Source organism: Mercenaria mercenaria, chromosome 12, assembly GCF_021730395.1.
Source record: "Mercenaria mercenaria strain notata chromosome 12, MADL_Memer_1, whole genome shotgun sequence".
In the NCBI taxonomy this organism is placed as follows: Eukaryota; Metazoa; Mollusca; class Bivalvia; order Venerida; family Veneridae; genus Mercenaria; species Mercenaria mercenaria.
The window spans coordinates 18738332-18762951 of NC_069372.1; the positions used below are offsets into that span (position 1 = coordinate 18738332).

General features: G+C 35.7%; 1 protein-coding gene across 4 annotated transcripts in view; it reads right to left on the reverse strand.

The window, feature by feature from the left end:
- LOC123533149 (RNA-binding protein Musashi homolog 2-like) overlaps positions 1–24620 on the reverse strand; it is a 115126-nt gene that overhangs the window by 43145 nt on the left and 47361 nt on the right. For all 4 annotated transcript variants that reach the window (XM_053519340.1, XM_053519339.1, XM_053519342.1 and 1 more), the window contains exon 7: positions 11825–11873. In XM_053519340.1, coding sequence (XP_053375315.1) covers positions 11825–11873 — 49 coding nt within the window. The remainder of the gene's footprint in view (positions 1–11824; positions 11874–24620) is intronic.

Consider the following 24620-nt stretch of genomic DNA (forward strand, 5'->3'; position numbering starts at 1 on the left):
TTGTTTTTTCCAGGAGCTAGGAAAAGTAAATAAGTTTCTCGGTATTGTACGGTGTTTGAGACAAGCACTGATCAGTCAAAATGACAAATATGAATGAATGGAGCACAGGCATTTCAGGATTGCAATATCTCCAGATGAATTGATTCCTTACAATTACCAATCTGTACTTGCAGTGGAAATTAAACAATTGTTTTCCTCCAAGAGGCAATTCACACATAATGCCTTGCATCCTTAACATTTTTGGTTTCCACCATTGAAGAGTTTTTATGTAACAAATCTGTCATTAACAATGGCTTCTGTCATTGGGAGATGTGGGTTATTGAACAGATGAGTGTGGAGTAAAGTAGATTGTACTCAGGATTAACAAATCAGCCATATATCAAATTTAATCATCAATACAGACAGATTTTGTTAGCTTTCCGATCAAATTAATATTTCTGTATAAACAAGACAAAAGAAGTCTTCGGAAGTTTGGCTAATAAGGTATCACAGAAATAAGAAGTTAAACAAGAGATCACAGAGTGATCTTGGCGCCCACCAATGTGCCATTTTTGAGTATTCCAAATTTCAAGACTTACTGACCAGCTCAAGGTCAAATTTCAGTTCAGTACACAACACTCTGCATGTGGTCCAAATTCGACAGCTGTAGCTTGAGAAATGTGAAAGTAGGTCACTAGATCAATTTCAAGGACAAAGTTCTTTGTACACAAAACTATGCATGTGCATCAAGTTTGAAGGCTGTAGTTTAAGAAATTTGAAAGTAGGTCACTAGGTCAATCTTAAGGTCAAAGTTTATTTCGGTACACAAATCTATGCAAGTGGTCCAAATTTGAAGGCTGTAGCTTGAAAAATGTGAAAGTAGGTCACTAGGTCAATGTCAAGGTCAAAGTTTGTTTCGGTACACAATCCTATAGATGCATGTGGTCTAAATTTGAAGCCTGTAGCTACAGAAATGTGAAAGTAGGTCACTAGGTCAATCTTAAGGTCAAAGTTCATTTCGGTACACAAAACTATGCAAGTGGTCCAAATTTGAAGGCTGTAGCTCGAGAAATGTGAAAGTAGGTCACCAGGTCAAAATCAAGGTCAAATTTTATTTCGGAACACAGAACTATGCATGTGGTCTAAATTTGAAGCCTGTACCTTAAAAAATGTGAAAGTAGGTCACTAGGTCAATGTAAAGGTCAAGGTTGTTTCGGTACACAAAACTATGCATGTGGTCCAAATTTGAAGCCTGTAGCTTGAGAAATGTGAAAGTAGGTCACTAGGTCAAGATTTTAAAAGCTTTTCCCTATATAAGTCTATATGAACCATGTGACCCCAAGGGCGGGGCCATATTTGACCCTAGGGGGATAATTTGAAAAATCTTAGTAGAAGACCACTAGATGATGTCACATACAAAATATCAAAGCCCTAGGCCCTGTGGTTTTGAACAAGAGGTTTTTCAAAGTTTTTCACTATATAAGTCTATATAAACCAAGTGACCCCCAGGGCGGGGCCATATTAGACCCCAGGGAAATAATTTGAATCATCTTGGTAGAGGACCACTAGATGATGCTTCATACCAAATATCAAAGCCCTAGGCTCTGTGGTTTTGGACAAGAAGATTTTCAAAGTTTTTCCCTATATAAATCTATGTAAATTATAGAAATAAACAAAGGGCCATAACTCACTAAAAGATTGTTGAACCAGTCTGATTTTCAGGGGGACACAACTAGGGTACCAATACATCATTCTGACAAAGTTTGGTCAAAATCCCCCTGGTAGTTTCTGAGGAGATGCGATAACGAGAAATTGTTAACGGACGGAAGGACGGACGGACGGACGGAAGGACGACGGACCACGGACGCAGAGTGATTTGAATAGCCCACCATCTGATGATGGTGGGCTAACAAAGAGAGTTGCAAAGCTGATATGAGGGATCTGATAACCCTTACCTTGCTAAATACACTAGGACCCCGTTATAACGCTGTCATCGGGGTCCAAGGTTCGAGACCCGCGGATCTAGCGGGGTTAAATTTATAACGCGGGTTGATCGTATCAGCGGTAAATGCAATACCCCACCCATCGGTAATGTATTAGACTTATTTTGGACGCTGTTTTATGTTAATAAGAAATAAGAATCGTATAAACAGGACATTTATTTACCTTAAATGCTACTGAAAAATACATTAAAACAATTATAACGCTGTGTCATCTTCTCATTTTGTCGTGATTCTAAAAGAAAGTTGAAATTGTTTATCCCGGAAGTAAACATGTATAACGCTGTGTGAGGAGTGCGATGTCATGAGAATTACATACGCAATGCAATTGCACTGGGGGTTTATGTAACTAAAAGAGAAAAAACGCGGACAGTCTTAAAAAAAAATTTTTGAATGCATGAAGAAAATCGATAAATAAGATAGAAAATTGTTAAATCGCCGTCGTTAATATACGATATTAAAAAGGGAGAACATTCTCAATATGGCTTTCAGTGCGTCGAATCTTCGCAAATTCCGACGAACCGAGAATGATGATTATGAAAAACGGCTGCATTTTATTACAAAACTGGGCCTGTTGTTCGATTTTTATTCACTCGAGTGTTAATGTCATCCACTTAATTGGTGCAAACTTAAACGGTTTGATAGTTGACTGACCGATCTTCCACGCTTGTTAATGCAAACAGTTTAATTTTGACACGGTACTGATTGCCTAATTGTCACAGGTCTACATGTATTGAAACTTTAACAAAGGCGATATGCAAACAAGTAAGCTAGCAGACGATTGATTTTTGTCACAGTTGTCATGGAAAGGTGTTAATGTACACGTACTTGATGTAGTTTTAACGCTGGTTATGATCAAATTAAATAACATCCGCGATTTTTTTAATTTTTTTTTTTTTTTTTTTTTTTTTTTTACCCTCTAAAATTCGGGAGCCAAGACGATACAGCGTTATAACGAATACCGCGGTATATCGAGAAGCGTTATAACGGGTTTCGAGTGTATCTATAATGAACTTGTCCATCTTTCAATTTGGACAGTACCATAAACAGTTAAAAGGGGTGCTTACAAAAAAAGGTACTGACTGAATGGCGAACAGTGCAACTGTCATGATCAGACTGCACGGATGAGCATGCTGATCATGATCTACACTGGTCGCAAAGGCAGATTCAATCGTGTCCAGCACAATAAGGGTACGGAACACTGTTCCTCTAGGCTTACTGTGGTATCGACGAAAATAGCATTGCATCAAAATTGCTGCTGCATCTTATTTTTCATTTAATATAGGGACAGTCATTTCTGCAAATGAGAGAGCTCCACACAGTAAGTTGAACTGACATTATGTATGCACGACTTCAATGCTTCTGTCATAATAAGAGTTCCCCTTATACTGAAGAGACCGAAGGTTGTTACACATTTCATAACCTCTCATTAGTACCAACTCAGTCACAGCGAGATTGCTATTTCATTCTGACTGGCTGCTGCCATTCTAATTGTTCGCAAAGAACTTTCTTACAGATTTCACTGCATAAATCCAAACAATAACTGTATCGTACAAATAAATTTCATGATTTAAATGAATATAAGCATGATACAGCCATTACATGCATTTACTGTCAGTATAATTACACTCTCAACTGCTAAGAAAACGTTCAATTTAATGTAAAACCTTTGTACCCAGTAACCTATTCTTGAAAATAATACAGGAATCTAGTAAAATCCATTCTAGCGAATAATTTATGAATTTCAGTAGGCTGCGATGAATGCGCTTGACATTCCATACACAATATGTGATAAAGGGGGAATAACTAGTACAGCTGAAAAGCCAAGATTTTTTTAAACTTTGTTGTGAAAATTTGTTTCAAATATTGCACCCAGTTCGTAGTATGTATCCTTATAATCAACCGAACGTGATGCAACACAGGTCGGAATATGGGCGGGAAAGTGGCATGTGATATAACCCATCAAACTTCATTAGAACTATATGCAATTTAAATCAGCAATTTGTTGTTGTGTTGAGCAGGCGGGGCAGTAGACAAAAACAACACGGCAGCGTGATAAACAGAGGGCGTCAGAAAGACGATCTGCAATACCAAAGCTCATATAAGGCTGTTTAATATTTATTAACCTTTATTAGGTTCAAATAAGGATGTTTTGCAAGAAACTTTATCACAAATATTGACAAGCACGGACTGGCAACTTGCTACATAAAGACAATAACAAACCAATCAGACGATATCGCCAATCTGAGATTCTAACACCAAAACTTGTGAAAATGTCCCCACTGATAGAGTAACGGCTAGACAGACATTTATATCTGCTTAAAGAATACAACTTAATCAAGGGATCCGAATCACCATTCTTTTTTCTTCGATATTTTCCCCGATTCTCAACTGGAATTGATGACATGCCAATTCTCAATGAAGTTTATCAACTCGGAATCTTCATGAAAAGATATTTGTGCCATTTATTTTGAGAACATTTACTTCTAAATCACTGAAGATAAGACAGTGCAATATCCTTTTTCCAAATTTATGTTTCCATGGCAACTGAAGTCTTCATTGTATGTAATCCATAACATCTTTTGGGGGAAAAGGAACCAGATTCTAACTCCTATCAAAGATTTCATTGATTTTCTGTCAGATAATATTAGACATCTAGGCTGATTGAAATCCCTATAAAGTGGCAAACACGATTCTTATTTGTTTCCAATCCAAACACTTAATTCCGAGGATGCTCTGCTGCACGCGATTTTCAAAGAGAAACGTCATAACAAATTCCATTATAGCCTGTGTATGCAAATATGAATTGGTAGGTAAACAATAACCCTGCCATGATCATTTCATATTTTATCGTTTTGTCATGTGAAGCAATCGTAAGTAATCAGATTACTTACAATAAAATGTCCAAATGTAGAATACATTTCTTACAATATTAGCGACATCACGAGTGCCGACGTATTTCTGCTTTTATTCTCTAGTTTCTTTAGGATATAAATATCTGCCTAAAGTTACCGCTTAGCGCATTATATACGAGTATGACAGTTATGAGAAATATGTAAATTTCTTCGCATTCAATTTATGTATTTTCATAGATGGACTTGACTGATGAAAAATTAAACATTTTCCAAACATTTCCATAACAATGGTTATCGAAAAAAGACTATAATATTAAACTTGTAACCAATCGTAATCAATCAAAGATGATATATTTTCCGAAAGACTTTTTCGGGAATTCTCAGAATACTGAAATTAAATAAAAATTAGTTTTCCAATGAAAAATGTAAATTTGCTTGAGTAAGTTTCCATTTTGAGCACGTAAAAATCATGCTAATTTCGATATTTTGAGCAATGATGCCGTATTAGGGTCGTAGGTTCTATAACCGAATAGCAATTATGAGAAGAGACAATTTCCTCTAAGCTGATTTCTTCTTTCCAGAAAATAAGAACGAAGATAAACAACATTAGTATGAAGATGAAGGAATTTTGCCGTAAACCATAAACAGATATCGGAACAATTACTGCGGAAAACAGCTTGTATTATTTGTTATGGATTCTCACAAAGAGGAATTCCGTCTGATTTAACTCGCAACCGTGCTCGTTATATTAAAATTAGAACAATCAAATAAAGAGCATTTCATCTATATACAGTTCGTTTCATCTCCTGAAAGACATTTCGGTAGAACTGTCTCTACCGCTGCAACAATAATGCTAATAAATAACCTTTTTTAATGCAGGATTATGTTACCCAATAGCATATCACAGACATTCGAGTTTCTGCACCCAGTTGAACTTAAATAATGAATATCCAAAAACATTGTTTTTTTTTTTGTTTTAAATTTTGAATGTCTTTAACTGACCATTTCACAAGTACTCACATCCTTGTAAAGGAGCTGTGGAAACAGTTGATATCGAGGCAGTTAAACTCCTTGTGATTCAAACCAGTGATTTTCTTAATTCCTGAGCCAATCAAATTCTGTGTTTAGGATAACTGACACTATTAAATATTCAAATTTTTTGCTCCAGATGGATAAGTTACCATGTTGCCCGAACAGGACAGGGGACGGATTTTAGGAATGGAACCCATTATCTGCATGGAGTGAGAACTATATCCCTGGAAAATGACAGCCACTGTTGCTTTCATGGCGAAAAAAAATATCCCTAGAATGAAGAACAGTGCTGCCTGCATGTAGTGAGAATTATCCTTGGAAAATGACAGCCACTGTTGCTTTCATGGCGAAAAAACTATCCCTAGAATGAAGTACAGTACTTGCATGTTATGAGAACTATCCCTGGATTAACAACCGGTTGTGAGAGCTATCCCTTGAATGACAACCATGCTTTCTTAACAGTAAATTTATTGCAGAATAATCAGCATATGATTTTATGTGGTAGCTTTTTTGTCTCCTTTGTGGCTGTGACTTATAATATAGTTTTGCTAAAAATCTACCAACCTAATCTCCATAGCTCCAATCTAATCAGAGGTTTCAGCGAGAGATTTTTGGTGGATACTGAGGCAGGCGGCTGACATGCTGATGCTGTTTGATTTGACAGAGAAGCTGCTAAACTAATGAACTACCCAGGTAAAAGCAGTAAAAATGACAAGAAATCTTCTACTGACAAGGGTTTTTCTCTTCTCCTTTGCAAAATAAACTGACTTGACAAATTTAAGACCAAGATGTAACTTTAAAATCATAGAAACTCATCAAGGAAGGAATTCACCATAAAAATTAAAATTTCAAGAAAATAATCAGACACTGACAAATTTAATTTCTGTTTTTTTTTTTGTTTTTTTCTCTGACAATTTATAAACATCCCCTAAAACCATGCCCAGCTTTACATTCTAAACAATTTTGTTTTCATATCACACAACTGATTTGTTATTCAAAATTAATAATTTCCAAAACTAATGAAACTTTGTTGTTCTTGAAAATCTCATCAATGAAATTTTTTCTCTCTTTTTCTGTCTAGACTTTCTCCTTCCTTCCAATATATACACTCTGCTGAATCTGCTACCCTAATTAACAACATACCAACATACACTCTGCTGAATCTGCTCCTCTAATTAGCAACATACCATTATGATAGAAAATCTACCATTTTCCTGAGCTTCAAAAATTTATTCAAATCAAAAGATAAAGTAGATGGAAATGATTAAATCCTTAATGAGGTGGGGGCGGTGTTCCATTATTATCCCTACTACTCATTCTCAACATTTTCTAAATCCATATTGCCAATTAATGCCTCAAGGCTTTTTTACTACCTTTACTATAAATTACTTGTCAGGAAATAGAGGAAGAAAAAAACACCCTAGCTTCTTGAGAGTTCTTGAAGAAGATCTGGAAGCAATTTCTAAATTGTAAATCAAGATCCTCTATGCTGTTAAAGGAGTAAATTGCAAGTTCACAGATTCTTTCCACATGTTCCATTGGAATCTTAGGGATTATTTTAGGCACATTCCATCAGTCAGCACTTCCTTGCTAGATTTATGGTTCCGACTTTTACCCTTTGCCTGCTAAATTTCTAAAATGGACTGGTCCATCATTCAATTTGGGCAATTCGATTTATTATTCGATGGGGTGTTCACTGAAAATTAACTGACTGAATAGCGAACAGTGAAGATCATGATCAGCCTGCACGGATGTGCAGGCTGATCTTGGTCTGCACTGGTTGCAGAGGCAGAGTCACTTGCCGCCAGCAGGCTAATGGTTAAACACATTAGAGGAACCTACTGTGAAAGACACAAAACTTACATGGCAAATGAACTATCCTGGACAAAAGAAAAGGATTGAGATAGTCAAAACAGCACTGAAAATGAAACTGATTGCATGTAATGTACTGAAAATGAAACTGATTGCATGTAAGAGTCTGAAAAGAACTGGATGACAGAAATTGCTCTTGCTCCTTAGGATGCTATGACTTGCAACTTACAAACTGACACAATGAGGAAGTACCAGGACAAGCTTCTTAAAGGGATATAATACAAGTATTAGGCAGAGATAAGAGTAGGGACCCAAGAGAACAGAAGGTAGGACAATAGGACAACTGACCAAAGACCAGGTAAAGCAATGAAGCGATTTTCACGAATGGAGTTAACAAAACAAAATGATGGGATACGAGATTAATTATGATGCCAAAGAACAAAGCCGTGACAGTAATGTGGACATAAACTTGGGATTCAACAAGAACACAGGGAAAACATTTGATGTAAACATACTGAATGGATTCAATGTGAACATGAGAAAGGACTTAAATTATTCAATGCAAACATACTGAAAATGTTCAATGTCAAACAAAGGAAGAGGATTCAATGTGAACATAAATGAAGTATACAATACAAGCATAATGAAATTTTTCAATGTCAACCCAAGGGATTCATTGTGAACACAAGGAAAGAATTTGATGTAAACTAGAAATGTGTCCATGGGACACAGATGCCCCCACTACATGACATTAGTCAGGGGCCAGAACTCCTACAATACTGAATGAATCCGGATGCGAAACCCCAGGTGCACAACTACACATGCTGACCAACATTCCTGTAAACTTTGGTGATTCTAGGTCAAATACTTTTGGGGCTATGCGCGACACAACATTAAAATGACCAATTTTTTACTAAGTCAGGGGCCATAACTCCTACATGACTGGATGAATCCTGACGCAAAACCCCAGGTGCACAACTACACATGCTGACCAACATGCCTGTAAAGTTTTGTGACTCTAGGTCATATACTTCTGGAGCTAGGCACGACACAACATTAAAATGACCAATTTTTACAAAGTCAGGGGCCATAACTTCTTCATGACTGCATGAATACGGACGTGAAACCCCAGGTGCACAACTACACATGCTGACCAACATTCCTGTAAACTTTGGTGATTCTAGGTCAAATACTTTTGGAGCTATGCGCGACACAACATTAAAATAACCAATTTTTTACTAAGTCAGGGGCCATAACTCCTACATGTCTGGATTAATCCGGACGCGAAACCCTAGGTGCACAACTACACATGCTGACCAACATGCCTGTAAAGTTTTGTGACTCTAGGTCATATACTTTTGGAGCTAGGCACGACACAACATTAAAATGACCAATTTTTACAAAGTCAGGGGCCATAACTTCTACATGACTGAATGAATCAGGACGCGAAACCCCAGGTGCACAACTACACATGCTGATCAACATTCCTGTGAAGTTTTGTGACTCTACGTCAAATACTTTCAGAGCTACGCACGACACAACATTTTCGGAAGGACGGAAGGACGGACGGACAAGAGCAAATCTATATGCCCCCCCCCCCCAAAGTGGGGGCATAAAAAATGCAAAAGGGATAAAATGTCAACACAAAGATGGGATTCAATGTAAACATAAGGGAAGTATTCAGCACAAATAAGCCAAAATGATTCAATATCCACTGAAGGGGATTCAATGCAAACACAAAGGGAAGGAATCATGCAAGAATAATGAGGGAAAATAAAGGGATTTCAAATGAGAACACACTTAGGAACAAATCTGGTGTACATACATATTGGGGATTAAATGTCAACACTAGGAAGGGTTTCAATGTTAACACAAGGAAAACATGCTGAAATGATTCAATGTCAACCCAAGAAAGGGATTCAATGTCAACACAAGGGTAGGATTCAACATAAAAATGCTGAGGTGATTCAATGATGACACCACCAGGGAAGGATTAAATGCAAGAAAGCTGAAGAGATTTAATATCAACACAAGGATGAGACTCAATGAGAACAAAAGGAAAGGATTCAATGTACAAAAGGAAGGGCAAACATAAGTAAGACATGACCTTTCCTGTCTGATCACAGAGGCATAATTCATACTTCTCCCCATATTCAGCAACTTCCAGCAATGAAGAGATTTTTTGTTCAATATTTATGCCTACGTCAATAAATTTGCTTGGCTGAGCTATTCAATCATTTTCTTTTCTTTACGTCAAACGCTAGGCCATTCTATTGTTATATTTCTGAAAACCATTCCATAACTGGAGCCAGCAGTACTGTATTTTCTGACTCAACTCATCTATCAACATGGATGAAATATTCCAAATTAGTCTGGGAGCAAAAAATACTAAATTATGAATACTTCTGGCCTTTCTAATTACTGAGGTGGTAGTACAGACTGGTTTATGACAAGGACTGGTTTGCCTAAACTACAACAGTAAATACTAACCAGTCCGGGATTTCCCACCAAATCAATCATGGAACCAGTCGTTTTTCAAATTCAAACTTTCTACAGAAATTATTCTATGCTAATTTTCACCTTCGTCAGGATTTATTGCAACTAATTATCTCTTAAATAATCTCTTGCACATTTTCTGTGTAAATTAATATTTAACAGCAGGAAAATCAACATATGGCACACGGCAGTAGTTTATTTTTCTTGCATGTAGAAAAACTGGAGATAACATACGTATGCGAAATAAAATTTCTCTAAGTTGCATGTATGCAGAATAAAATTTCTCTAAGTTGCATATGTGATTTTTTTTCCCTAAGTTGCATGTATGAAATAGTATGTTGTATATCCACATGACTATAAACTTTTCTTTTCAAAAGTCAACTTAAGGATTCCACAAGATCAATACTTATAGCGTCAACTTTGTAATTTTTCCTCATAGCTGTATTGAGCCGCTGTGATATAAATAGCAGTGTGACCAGATATCTTAATCTGACATCCCTTGTTGCTAAGGATATGATACTGATATGAAAACAGTTATTAATCCAAATCAAACCACTTTAAAATGTATTAATTTACTTTCTACTAGAATAACGTCACCCATTACGTCTGATATTGTAACAACTGCATACAAAAACGACAACAAAGCATTCACGAAATGTCAGGAAACTGTGTGAGGAATTTCTAAAATGTATTTCTAACAAACCTTCAGGGAAAATCTTTTTTTTCTTCCGCTAACAGTCTATATATTCAACTACGGCTATGCTTAAAATATATATATTGTCTGTGTATAACTTCTCTCCCCGAGGAGAGGTTTTCCTGAAATAAGTGCTATAAGATATGAATCTAGACTGCTTCTCCAACTTGCTCCTTAGCACCAGATATTAAACATATAGACAAAATAATATATTTATCACTGAACCAGTCTAAAAATCTCTAATTCTCTCTAAAAACTTGGCAGCAGACGCTGAAACTACTCAGCTAATATATAAAGCAAAATGATAGGTGAAGATATATACATGTTTGCTATTATTTCTTCAGTAAGAACATAATTGCTTCCGCAAAATGTTTAATCTTTTTTTCACTTTGAAATTTCATCTGGCACGGTACTTTTTTTTTTTTTTTTTTTAAAGCTGTAGCAACAAAATGTAAGAAATTTTGTCCTGGACTACTCATTGTATGAAGCCATTTTGAATCTTTGACAACTGGTAATTAGTGGAGCCTTTACATTGTAATCATCTGTCAATCTAATGAGCTGTAGAGATTAATCATCAATCTTTCTTTAAATACGAAACAACGTTTGATACCGCTTACGAAAATGCATAATGTACAAAAAACATCAAGCATTACAGTCATGTGAATCATTAGGTAACTCAGTGGATGATGAATGAAACATGAACTTCTTGCAGTGCCCCCAAAAAATAAATCTTTTTGCAGTATATGGAATACCCTTTTTTCCGCAGAATCACAGAACATGAAATCAAACAAAAGCCCCTTTTTCATCAGAATCAACAATTTTGCATTTGTTCTAAGCTACCCGTAGGTAATTATTACAGAGCAAGGTTGTACAGTGCCATCTTTGATGTAAAAGCTCCACGATTTTTCTTTACAATTATGTTTATACATTGTACGGTATGTGGTTACAGGACTCACCTCTGTGTCTGTTTGTGGTCTTGTCAAACATTAACATGGCATCTTCTATCTGAAAATACACAAACATACATACCGATAAGTATACATTGCTTAATGAAACAGAATTAGGCAGACACACCTGTAAGTTAACCCAAAACAATTCCGAAAACATGTAGAGAAATGCAAACAGCATTTTGTTCCTGTTGTACAGAACACTTTCTTTTACCAACGATATCAAAAACAGGGAGGAAAACTTCCTGATTTCCCCTTTCTTGTTACTATATTTAGGTATTTTTTTCCCATTTGGGGAAACAACACTACTGTTTTTCAATAAGGGCAGAAAAACTGACCACCGCATATTAGTATTAGATTGAAAGAGACATGTTGTTTCTAACTTTGGGAGAGATTTAGTGCTATATGTCCATTATCATGGTAGAGGTAATATAAACCCACTTGCAGTTTTTTGTCAGCTTCCTATTAGGACCGTGTGCATGTTTCAAACTGCTAAAATATCACAATCCTCGTTTCCTTGTAGGCGCCAGAGCTAAGTGGTGTAACTGAACTCGCATATCACCATGTAGGCAGTGTGAAAACGGACATTTGTATGCAAATAGATGTATAGGCAGACAACAGTAACAGCATGGTAGATATTGTAATGAATCTCTGGCAGGGTAAAAAAATTCTCAAGACATTCCAGTGATGCTATGACATCTTGGTCAAATCAGGAATCTCACAAAGATATTTGTGAAACATTGAGAGAATCATTGCCAGACACAATGACAATGCAATTCAGCTTTTACTTCAGCAAAGATTTTTCTCAGCTCTGTACTATATGTTGCTTAAAAAATTTGCTCTAACGGTTTATTATTTTTTTTACATTTCAGTTCGTCTAATAAATATTCTTGAGAATGAACAGAACAAGTTACAACACTGTGACCTGACTGCCATCCTGCAATTTTGAATAGGCCCATTCATTCCTTAGCATTAGGTCATAAAATTGCTCTGTATTTCATTAGGGAGTTTTAACAAACATAGCAGTCTTAAGTTAGTGTCTAAATATGATCCTTATTAACCTATTTTCTTAAATCGTGCTTTGCATAGAACCAGTATCAGCACAACTTGGCTAAATCTATGACAAATATAATAATCGTGCACATCGACAGACACTGACATCGAACAATGCACTAAATCACCAAAATGTTCGCTCGATCATCAACACGTGTCACAACTGATACTCTGTTCAGCAGATGAATATCAAAACCATGACTTGTGTCTTCCAAAGACAACGTCTTTACATACTTATCTAGATAAACTACGTCAGACTGGTACAATATAGAACACTGAAAAGCATCATTAAACAAGCCTTTATTCAGTTTAACCAGTCAATGTGCTTTACTGTACTATCATATTTGAATATTAGAAGCATGCTTCTACCCTGTTATAAAAGGATGACCATGAACTTATTCTTTGGAATAACTTTTCTTTAACTTAGCCTGCTAAATTTCTAAAATGGACTGGTCTGTCATCCAATTTGGGCAATGCCGTTTATTATTTTAAGGGGTGTTCACTGAAAATTTACTGACTGAATAGCGAACAGTGCAGTCAATGATCAGCCTACACTGATGTGCAGGCTGATCTTGGTCTGCACTGGTGGCAAGCAAAATCACCTGCCACGCACTAAAGGTAAAGCCCTGATCACGCTATTCAAATTTATTGGTGGTAGCATCCCATGTTTTCAATAGTAACATTACGGCCACGCCCAATTAGCAGGCAAACCACAGGTTGTTATATAGAATTTTATTAAATTTTGATTAAAATGACCTATTTTGACGCCACTGTTCCAAGTCAGATTCATCTTTCGTACAATTAAGTTAAAGTAGATGGAGCAGGTCTACCAACTGAACTGAACAAAGTTCCGTCCCATTGGAGAATGGGACAATCAATGTGTAAGTCAGTTTTGACAACGTTAAACTTGATATTCTCGTACCTTACCTACTGTAGAGTTACTACATTACGAACTTACGAAGAAAGCGGACATGAGTTCCGTCATGCAGAGACATATATATGTAGAGATGAAGTCTGACATTTATCTGACCTGTTCATATTCATGGATGTTGGTCAGCAATGGTAATTAAGAGTGTTGTATTGTTATCTAACTCTTGTTTGACATACTTCCCCCGACCGTGAAGTGACGAAATAAATGTTACCATTTGCATGAGAGAATGCTAAATGACAATTACACGATTATACATGGTGGAGATATAGATCTCTACGCAATCTCTGAACCAAAATAGAAAAGAAATTAACAAGTGAAGCTTTCACTGAGAACAGTTTGTAAATCATGAAATGTTTCACCATTACACATTTTTGTCCGGGCACCTGCACCTATAGGTGCAACTGTACTACGAACAAACAAACAACCCGCGATGAGATTGTTAGAACCTGCAAGCTACAACGCAGTTGAAAGGTTTAATGTCTTTGAGAATTCGTGTTACATCAGTCATGTTTTTAAAAACTTCAAACACGACGAATACTTCAAGTAGTACACCAAATGACCAAACCTCTGTGACGTCTTTTGATAGCTGCGTTATTTTAGTGCTGTTATTCCCGATTTGCCGTATCGACCAGAATAAAGTATCCTAATCAGGACTCTATTATAATCGTATTTATATGGATTTTGTTATTCAGTGTCTGATATGTTACACCTTTTGAAAGTGACAACAGGAAAATGTGGTAGCATTACATAAACCCAGTGATCTCGCCACCCGACACCCCGATATTTTGTTCTATAAATGGTTAATCGTCACCATCATCAATTTTCCCTGTTACTGTAATTGTTCATGTCTAGGAGGTTTTTGTATCATAACTGACAGTTTAACACTTAACCAAGATTAGCGCAAGGGAGACAGGTTTCAAGTTTTTCAATGTAAAGGATTTTTCTCCCTGTGAACTAACGAATTGGGGTTAAAGTAAGAAGAAAAGAAAGACGCCATTTAAACTGTGACAAAATCATCGTTGTCAAGATCATATCAGTTTTTGTAACCGCAACCAGCGCCTTTTTTTGTAACCCTGTACGGTTTACCTTTAATTACTTGAACAAAGATATATGATTTTTTTCAGTTAAAATGCATTACTCATATTTACGGTTAATCAACTTAAATAACTAATTATGAGAAAATAATTAATTGCAGCTGAGATTCAGCAATGCGATAAAAAATGCTCCTCTAATACCACAATCTGTGTTCACAACACCATTATCTTCATTCTTCAATGGGAGTTCAGTAAATCCCAGGTCCAAAAATCCCAATCCCCTTCTACCGCCAATGTCCCCCTATTACATGGTCAACAGGACATGAAAATGCAGTAGTCCAGGTCAAACCCAAAAATCTAAAGGAACCGGACTGCCGAAAAACAACGGTATTGCCTTTTTAGAGTACCGGCTCAGACAGTTCCATTAAATATACCATATAATATTTTATAGTTCTTTACAAGTACTAACCTGTTCTCCACAGGTATATGACTTACTCCTCCAAATGAATCAGAGGAGAGTCACATAGAACATATGCCTCACCTGAGAATTGAACTTCCCCATCAATGGTCCGTAGATATGATTGTAATCTCCCTATTAAGCTATGTGGGTAGGCACCTTTTAAGTGAATCCAGTAAGTAGATCATTTACTTTCACTTGTTTAACTATAAATATGTTATAGATCACTAATTGACCTTCTAATGAATTAAGTAATTGCTGTCTGCTGCTGCAAAACTTAATTTCATTAGGTCAATAAATGATCTATAACCTATTACTGTAAGAGCACATATTTTCACTGGACCAAAATTTCGCGAATTTGAAATTTTGAGTATGCTCGCGAGGTTTAATATTCGTGAAGTTGTAAAAATTGTATCCTACTTCAATTTGAATTATAATAATGGTGAATATTTACGGGAGAATTGATTTTCACGATGTTTAGAGCCTCACAAATATAGCGGAATTTAAACCCTTGCAAAAATTTCTGCTTTTACAGTAATACATAAACATTCTGCAATAACTGCATTCATGTCGAAAAGCAATATTTGATTCCCATTAACCCGTGGTAAATACCAAAGAGTTAATTACATAAATAACACAAAATATCTTTGCGTTACCAAGATACATTATGAATTTACCTGCACAAAATACTTATTCATTAAATTCTCATTAAGACTGATTTTATTTCGATTTTTTTGCCCCAAATCACAACAGTGTGAAGTGTTTTTGCTCCGAGTTGATCAACCTTTACCAGATGCACCCGATTACCTGACTAAACTCCCGGTCACATTAAAAACACAGATTTTTGTCAAGATTTACCTCTACGATCATGCAACCTTAAAATGTTTGACGATAAAGACGTAAGCTATGTAAACAAGTCGGCGCAGGACTGAGTCATTTGAAACAATACGCCTTTTCATGACCATCTGACCAAGAAAATATTTTTACAATATTTTATTGAATTGCAGTGACCTATAAACATCTTTCAATCCATAGCTTGTCAACTAGTGCAACAAATCTGACATAATTTGACTTGCGGTTTAAATTAAGATCTGTCTATGTAAGTATATCTAGGGTGTCTACCCACATAGGTATATACTTATAACTATCTCCGAAGTTCATGTACTTTAAACATACTTCACAAACATGCATACCAATAGTATAAATATTCAAATCAATAAGAAATCGTGGTAAATTACGTCAATCAAATATAACAAATGTGATCTTGAATCTATCAGAAGAATGCCTTTTCTATACAAGTAAGTCTGGCAATTATGCAGAAGGAATTTATTCTATTATCTGATCTAGTGTGACAGTTCGGGCTGACATACAACCCAAAGTCTCTTTTTAAAGCAGTTAACGAATGATAGATGTCCCATAACAAAACAATTTAATATTTATCATTTTAATCCAAACATCCTCTGATTTTCTTTTTGTCCAGTTTACTTTCATAGTAAAATCGGTGGCTGGTAGTGAATTACTGATATAGACATCATGAAATAATGATTGGCAGATATCACAACGCACATTCATCTGGTAGGGCACGACCAAGTTCCGTCCCCCAGTACCGTTCTTTGTCATCCTGCAGAAATCAGTGACCAGATTGGTAAGGTATAGAAACAGTTATATGGACAGTGAAACAGTCATTAAACACCAACCCAATTAAGAAAATGCGACATCAAAAGAATTCTAAAATACCCAAGGGAGGTAATGTAGAGAAAAAGAGTCACTGAACCTTGATATACTACATATTTACAGGACAGCTTGGTGAAGTACTAACAATAGTGGACTTAAATATTTCTCCTACGTAACACAACAAAAAATATTTATAAACATGCACTGTAGTTACACACTTTTTTTCCAAATAAGGGCGCTTGAAACTTAAATATGAAATGATTATAATAAATGTACCCAAATCTCTTCCCTAATGACAAATTAACATCAAAAACATAAATCACAATTCCTTTCGCTAGACCTACACTCAATATGTAAATGAGAGTAAATTTTCTTTTCCCGGCTCTAGTAGATTACCTTTGCATCCTGAAACGACTTTTCTTTTGAACATAAAGACATAAAAAGGTTGTCCCGAAAACTATAAAGTGGAGGGACATGGTGATAAATTATCGGCTTTTACATCATTGCTGCTGTACGTCTCTCCTTCATTATTCTTTGAGGTAAATAAATTCCTAGAGACGCAGGCCCGTTATCGACTTTACCGCTAAATTGTAATTAAATCTTGCCTTTCCCAAGCAATTTTCTTCTTAAGTTAGTTGATTAACATAGGTTCCATTTCGATGACGGCACGTCAATGTCACTAACACCACACTTGAGAACATGAAGTTTTAAAAAGCGTCATAAAAGGAAACTATTGTTTCTTACAATGGGTCCCGGCTTTTGATTAATGCTGCATCACTGCGCAGGATACCGCCCACTTTCACTTTGGACAAAATTGGAAATCTAACATCTTCCTAACCTAAACTGACATACGCTGATCTAGTCGAAACAGATTAATTACTACCAGTATTGAACCTTACTTTCCAAGTAGACAAAACATTATAAATTACAGTTTAAAATGGTACTGAAACCGCATAAAAGCTGGTGTGTCTTGTGTTTTCATTAAAGTTCTTAATACATTAACTGGTAAAGTAAAGTAAGGTTTGTGAAGTAGCTGTACTTTAGAAAAGAGTGACATACGATGGTCTTACTGAACCTAAATTTATGCTTGCTCTGATTTAGGTTTTACTAAAGCGAAATTCTTTCATTTTATGGGCACATCAAGTTAGAACCCACATTCCCCTGAAAAATGGAAAGATTTATGAAAGCTACAAACTAGAACAGGGTACGGGAAAAGTAATAGTGCGATAGCAATCTTGGTTTCTAACCGTTCCAATTATGTCAAACATTCGTCAAAAGCTGATCAAGATTGATTTCACATTATAAAATGCCAATACGAATGCTATCTAACTCTGACCAATTTTACTCTCTATAAAACGATTGCAATTTTGTTGCAGATAACCCACAATCAATACAGGAAAAATCGTTCTTAAAACTAGAAAAAGCTTTTACCACGATAAACAAAAAAGTGTTACAAATGATAATTATAATCTGAAGGCCACTAATGAATAATTGCTTTTAACTCGCGTAATTCTTTAATGGACTGTCAATAAAAGAATGTTTTTTTGTGACATACAAATATAACGTAACATGATTTTTTTCCATAAAAAGTTATTTTCATACAAGGCAGAATACATAAACTTTAAAGGAATTGTGCAAAAAAATACCTGCAGAAAAAGAAACAGTTTGAGAACCTTTTTAATGGTTTAATGGTCATATTCAGGAAACCAGGTCATTTTTTAAAAGATAATTTTAGCCATCTCAAATTCCTTCTGGATAAAAACAAAATACCTCTTAATTAATGAACTGAACCGTGAGTGTTAACTTGACTCATAAAAATGCTATTGTCCTAATGCATTAAATGTTACAACGTTATAACAAAAGACTTAATATAATTAACGAAAGATGACGGCAATAAATCACATGGAAATGAAACGTTATTTTTAGGTCTAGCATGATTAAAAACCGCCTTGAAAATAAGGTATGTAAATGAATTTCCTCATGTTAAAAATCAATGCATATATCATAACTGTCTTACACATTCAATGACATATAGTAGCTAAGTATATATACAGAAGTTTAAACATTTTTTTAGTTGGGCACCAACACAATTACAGGTCATACGTCGACTTTACAGCTTTGATGGTGAAGGAAGACCCCAGGTGCCGAGGAACATATACTGTATAACTTAGCATTATAACCTATTGGCATTTCTCATTAAAACTGAACATTGTCTCTTAAAATAGGTTTCACTTAAAGTACCTGTATAATCTATAATTAATGAATGCTGTGACACTTTAAAGTGTTTCAGTTGTTTTGTGACTTCTAATCAACCGCTGGTTAATGGGTAACCACAGAATGCAGCCAGCAACTGGTATTTTAACAGATCACGCGTGAACAACTACCCCTCTGAAATCAATACAATATGTATCGAATTTTATTCAGGCTTGACAGTTTATATGTATAAATTTGTATAGAAGGTGTAAAAACTGTTACTTTTCAACTGTCAAAAACTTATTAATATTTTATTAATAACCATATAAGGTGTAAAATCAGTCACTAAGCATCATGTGCTGAAAGGTCACCTGACTGAGAATTTCCTTCCTCAAGGACTTAAAGAGAAGTTGTTCAGTTGCTATATAACCAACGGCCATATATTCGAGCTCTTAGAGAGCAATTCTCATAGTTTAACACAAATACTAAGGTTTCCAATTTAGCAATCTACCAGACAGTTCTTCAAGTAACAGCCCCAAGCTTTATTCAAAGAAGAGCTAAAATGAATTGGAAATCAAAATACTTTGTATATAACTTTTAAGTTCAATATCCAGGGTTTTTTTTTCTTTGAAAACCTGGTTACAAATAGTCCATGACATGGAATAAGTTAACTTGAGGGCTTTCATCTACATTGCTCACCCTTTTGCCTTATAGTTTTGGACCCTAGATGATCAAGTCTTGAACTGGCCTTAAGACATTATTAGACAACATTCTGAGCAGGTAGAAAATATGGCCTCTAGTGTTAACAAGGATTCTAGTGATCTAGACATTTTAACCAAAGATGACCCAGTGTTGAAATCATCTAAGATCACGTTAGGGCAACATTCTGACCGACTTTAATTAATATTTGGCCAAAATTGATGGACACTTAGGTATAGCTCACCTTCAGCACTTTGTTCTGAGGCAAGCTGATAAGTCAGGACCTTGAAATATTACTGTCCATAACATGGAATTATAACCAGTCCTTTTCCCCAGAGTTCTTTATGAAAATTCTTGTAATCAAAATAAATGAGGGGTCTGTACAAACTACCTAAAAATAGTCTGTCATAATGTATAAAGATACACTATATAATCTGCAAGCTACTGGAAACTTATTATATTGTGATGTGTGTTTTTACTGTTTACTCCTCCGGACACAATTTATTGCAATCAGGTTTATTACACATGATATTCTATCTGAATTACTAATGAATATTTTCATTACATCCTGCTATCAACCAATGATGATAGCATATAAATATTTAATGGCGGCTTACACCTCTGGGTATAGTAGTGCCTTTCTTTAACCTTCGCTCTCGCTGCCTAGTCATTACCGCAATTTGCCTTTTTAAGACAACTTGACACCTCCGTTAATGTCTAGGTGTTAATTAAGACTTAGGATACTCTATTATTACATCGTCCTTTCATTGCACGTATTGATCCAGGTAAGACGAATGACTTGATGATTATAAAGTCATTAATAATATCTACATGTAATTTATATAGAGCCGCTAACATACAAGAGCAATCAGATTTTAGTTTATCATACTGTGGCCCAGTCGCAACGTATTTCAAAATCTAATTTCCAAAGTTTCGATTTTTCTTTATTTGGAGATTATCCGCGTCACGAGGCTTAATTATTCTAAAGGGCAAAGGTACCAAAATAAACTCTATTCTATCATAATCTCCGGGTATAGGAATATTTATTAAAGCATTTAAGCATCAATAAATGTTTCACGCATCTGAATAAGTCTTATCAAGACGTAAAAAAAAAAATCCAACACGGCTTTTCCCCGACTGTAAAATTGGATTAAAAGTGACAAAAATAGGATACTAATACAAATTAATCTAATTTTGACATGCTGTGGAAGGTTGTGAAGGCTGCTTGTTAAAACTGGTAAAAATATTCTTTGAAGGATAGAGAAAAAAAACGTTCTTTTCATAATTTGATTAAATGTTTGTTTAATTTTCAAAGGAAGACTGAATTAATGAAATCTTTCTAAAGAATTAGATATTGAAAGTGGTTCAAATGGCTACAGCTTTCTTCAGCACACTGCAAAAGGTTAACCCCCCCCCCCCCCCCCTCCCCCCGACCACCCCAATAGGATGCAAACAAGTAAGAAGTCTTAAAAGAGTTAACTCCCCTTTCAAGACTGTAAAATGGTAGCCAGTTTCTTCGATGTGCACATTTTTTTGACAAAAGCGTTAGTTGTAAAACACTGATTGTTGTGACATGTATGTCATGCTGCATGTAGACACGGTTTCACTTCAATTTAACAACCGTCAAAGGACAATCATTACATTAATTATTTCCTGTCATTACGCTGCTATTTCTAACACAAATTATTCTCAAGAGCGGGCCCACTTGTGTGTGACATAATAATTGTGTACACAAAAATTTGTTAATTTTACTCTGCAGTATTGTTGCGGTATTGTTGTGCAATCTCTAAGTAGTAACTCAATGTCATGTGTGTTTTTTTGGGTACTAACTGCGACATTTAATTTTATATTTTGCAATTCTCTCTTTATTTATACTGCTGAATGCTCGAAACTGCCGCCAGCTAAGTTGAACACTTGTTAAATTCACAATAGGTAAAGCTCTTAACTTAGTGACTCACAGAAATTTCAGACTTGTATTACAAGTAAGTGAGCATGAGTTATGAACTAGAGTTAATTCCCTCTGACAGAGATGACCAATGCAATTACGCTGTCTACAAAGTTTATCTGTAAAGCACAGACCACTTAATCTAAATCTGGACTTTTAACCTTTAGTTTTACCCTTCTAAATTTCTATAATGGACTGTTTTGTCATTCAATTTGGGCAATACCATTTATTATTAGAAGGGGTGTTCACTTAAAATTTACTGACTGAATAGCGAACAGTGCAGACCATGATTAGCCTGCACGGATGTCCGCACTGGTCGCAAAGGCAGAATGACTTGCCACCAGCAGGCTAAAGGTTAATTCTGATAAAGACAGTTGATAAGATTAAAATAGGACCAGCATCACAAAAAACCAGACATTCAATATGTCATTAGGGAGAGAGACAATTTAAATCCAATCAAAGTGGTCAAAAAAAAACTTTTCTGAACATAGAAAATGCTGATATGGCACTAACAAAATCTAAGTATACTATCTTCTAAATACCATAATGTAGCTTTGAATCAAATTCTTCCCCAACATGACATCGGCCTGACACATCTCCGATAAACCTAATTAATTCTTGTTATTGCCCTACTTTATACTTGTATATAATATATAAACATGCCTTTCCTAAATGTAATGCACCTGCCTCTATCTCGGTTTAACCAAAATCACCTCCCTACCGGATTAATTAACTTTTACCCTAATCACCATGTCAAAGATTTAGATAAAACTAATATCAGAGTTAAGATAAATAAGATAAAATCAATATCGGACATGGTATATCTCTATGATCTATCTGCAGAATTCCTAGATGAGCAATCTGACCAGTGTTCCAGGGCTCCTGTATAAACAAACAAGGATTTGTACGATCTCAATGAACAAACATACCTGCTCGCAATCCATGCTTTATCTATAATACTAACATAACACAACTTGTTCTCTGTTTGCTAATATATATCTGTGACACCATCAACTTGTTAGTGCCGATGTACTCAATCCATGTGGCAGTAGTTCAAAGAGACAACATTAAGTTGGCAGAAAAAAAGATTACTATGGCTGCATACTTGGACAAACTTTAATGAAAGCATAGAACAAACTTCAATGAAAGTATATTCGAATCATATCATTTTTGTCCATGGCAGACCTAATGACAGAAAGCTCCAACCAACTCATGGCCTGGTCCTCAAATACAAGAAATTACATTGTTCAATATGCAATACTTTTCAGAACTCCTGTATCAGGAACCTAAACATTAACCATCTGTTCTACAAAATTCAAGTTAATTGGGCTTGCCCCTTATTCAAATTGTGAGTGATCTACTCCAATATTCATGTCTCAACACTTCTTCATAGATCTAACTCAAGTTTCACACAACAGGAGTGATAATCAATATCAGAGGCTCTTCGAGTCTCAAATATTACCCTAAAAGCTCTGCATTTCTTAAGTCATCTGCCTAAGAATTAAATGCATAATGCAAAAAAACTGTGGCGTATTTTTTTGCAAATCTGAACAACCACTGCAATTAGACAAATCTAATCAGAACAATCATCTTAATTTTGAAGACAATTATTCAAAACTAATTGAAAAAGGAAGAACTGGAGACAGCAGTTCTGCTGTTCAAAATGCTAGGAGCTAATTGGCAGATGCTTTGCTCAATTTTTTAATTGACCAACGGCAATGTGGAACACTGAGACTACACTACAAGGTCCACTACAGAACTTTCATACCAAGTCATCTGATTGGCTGTTTATTTGCCCAATCCTGAAATTGACCAATGGCAATGTGGAACACTGAGACTACACTACAAGCTCTATTATACAACTTTCATACCAAGTCATCTGATTGGCTGTTTCTTTGCTCAATTTTGTAATTGACCAATGGCAATGTTGAACACTGAGACAACACTTCAAGCTCCATTATAGAACTTTCATACCAAGTCATCTGATTGGCTGTTTCTTTGCTCAATTTTGTAACTGACCAATGGCAATGTGGAACACTGAGACTACACTCAAAGCTACATTACAGAACCTTCCTCACCGAGTCATCTGATAGCTCAATCTTGAAATTGACCAATGGCAATGTGGACCACTGAGACTGCACACCAAGCTCCATTATAAAACTTTTATACCAAGTATCTGATTGGCTGTTTCTTTGCTCAATTTTGTAACTGACCAATGGCAATGTGGAACACTGACACTACATCAGAACTGAAATTGGACCAAGTCCACAGCAGTTATTTCTTCATCTGTCTCTAGTGGTGACCTCCCAGTGGGTTAGGTGACAAGATGAGTACAGTTATATATTGACACAGCTATCTAGGGCTGATCTGGACAACATACTTGAGATAGATATCTATCCTTGTATCTCCTCCTGACCAAAACACTGATGGTTATCTCATGTTGTTACCTGCATTTAGTCTCTATCTCCCTTCTCCAGGGTTTTAACTTTACAGTGTTACATGTTCAACAAAAAGTTTGGTAGTGCCTTTGGGTTGTGCTTTATTTGATGCTGTAACTGCTGATCTGATTCCTTTCCATCTCTCAAAATTGTTTCCAGTTATTACCTAATTAAAAAGTAGTTTATTTTGTTTTGGTTTTTAACGCCGTTTTTCAACAGTATTTCAGTCATGTAATGGCGGGAAAAAGTAGTTTATATACCCTGATAAATTTTAGAACTATAGTTTGATTTTGACGTTTGAGAGTTCAACTCGTCTGCTGATTAGAGAAATCAGCATGATTTACCTTGCCTTATTTAGGTAAAAACCACTATAGAACTGAA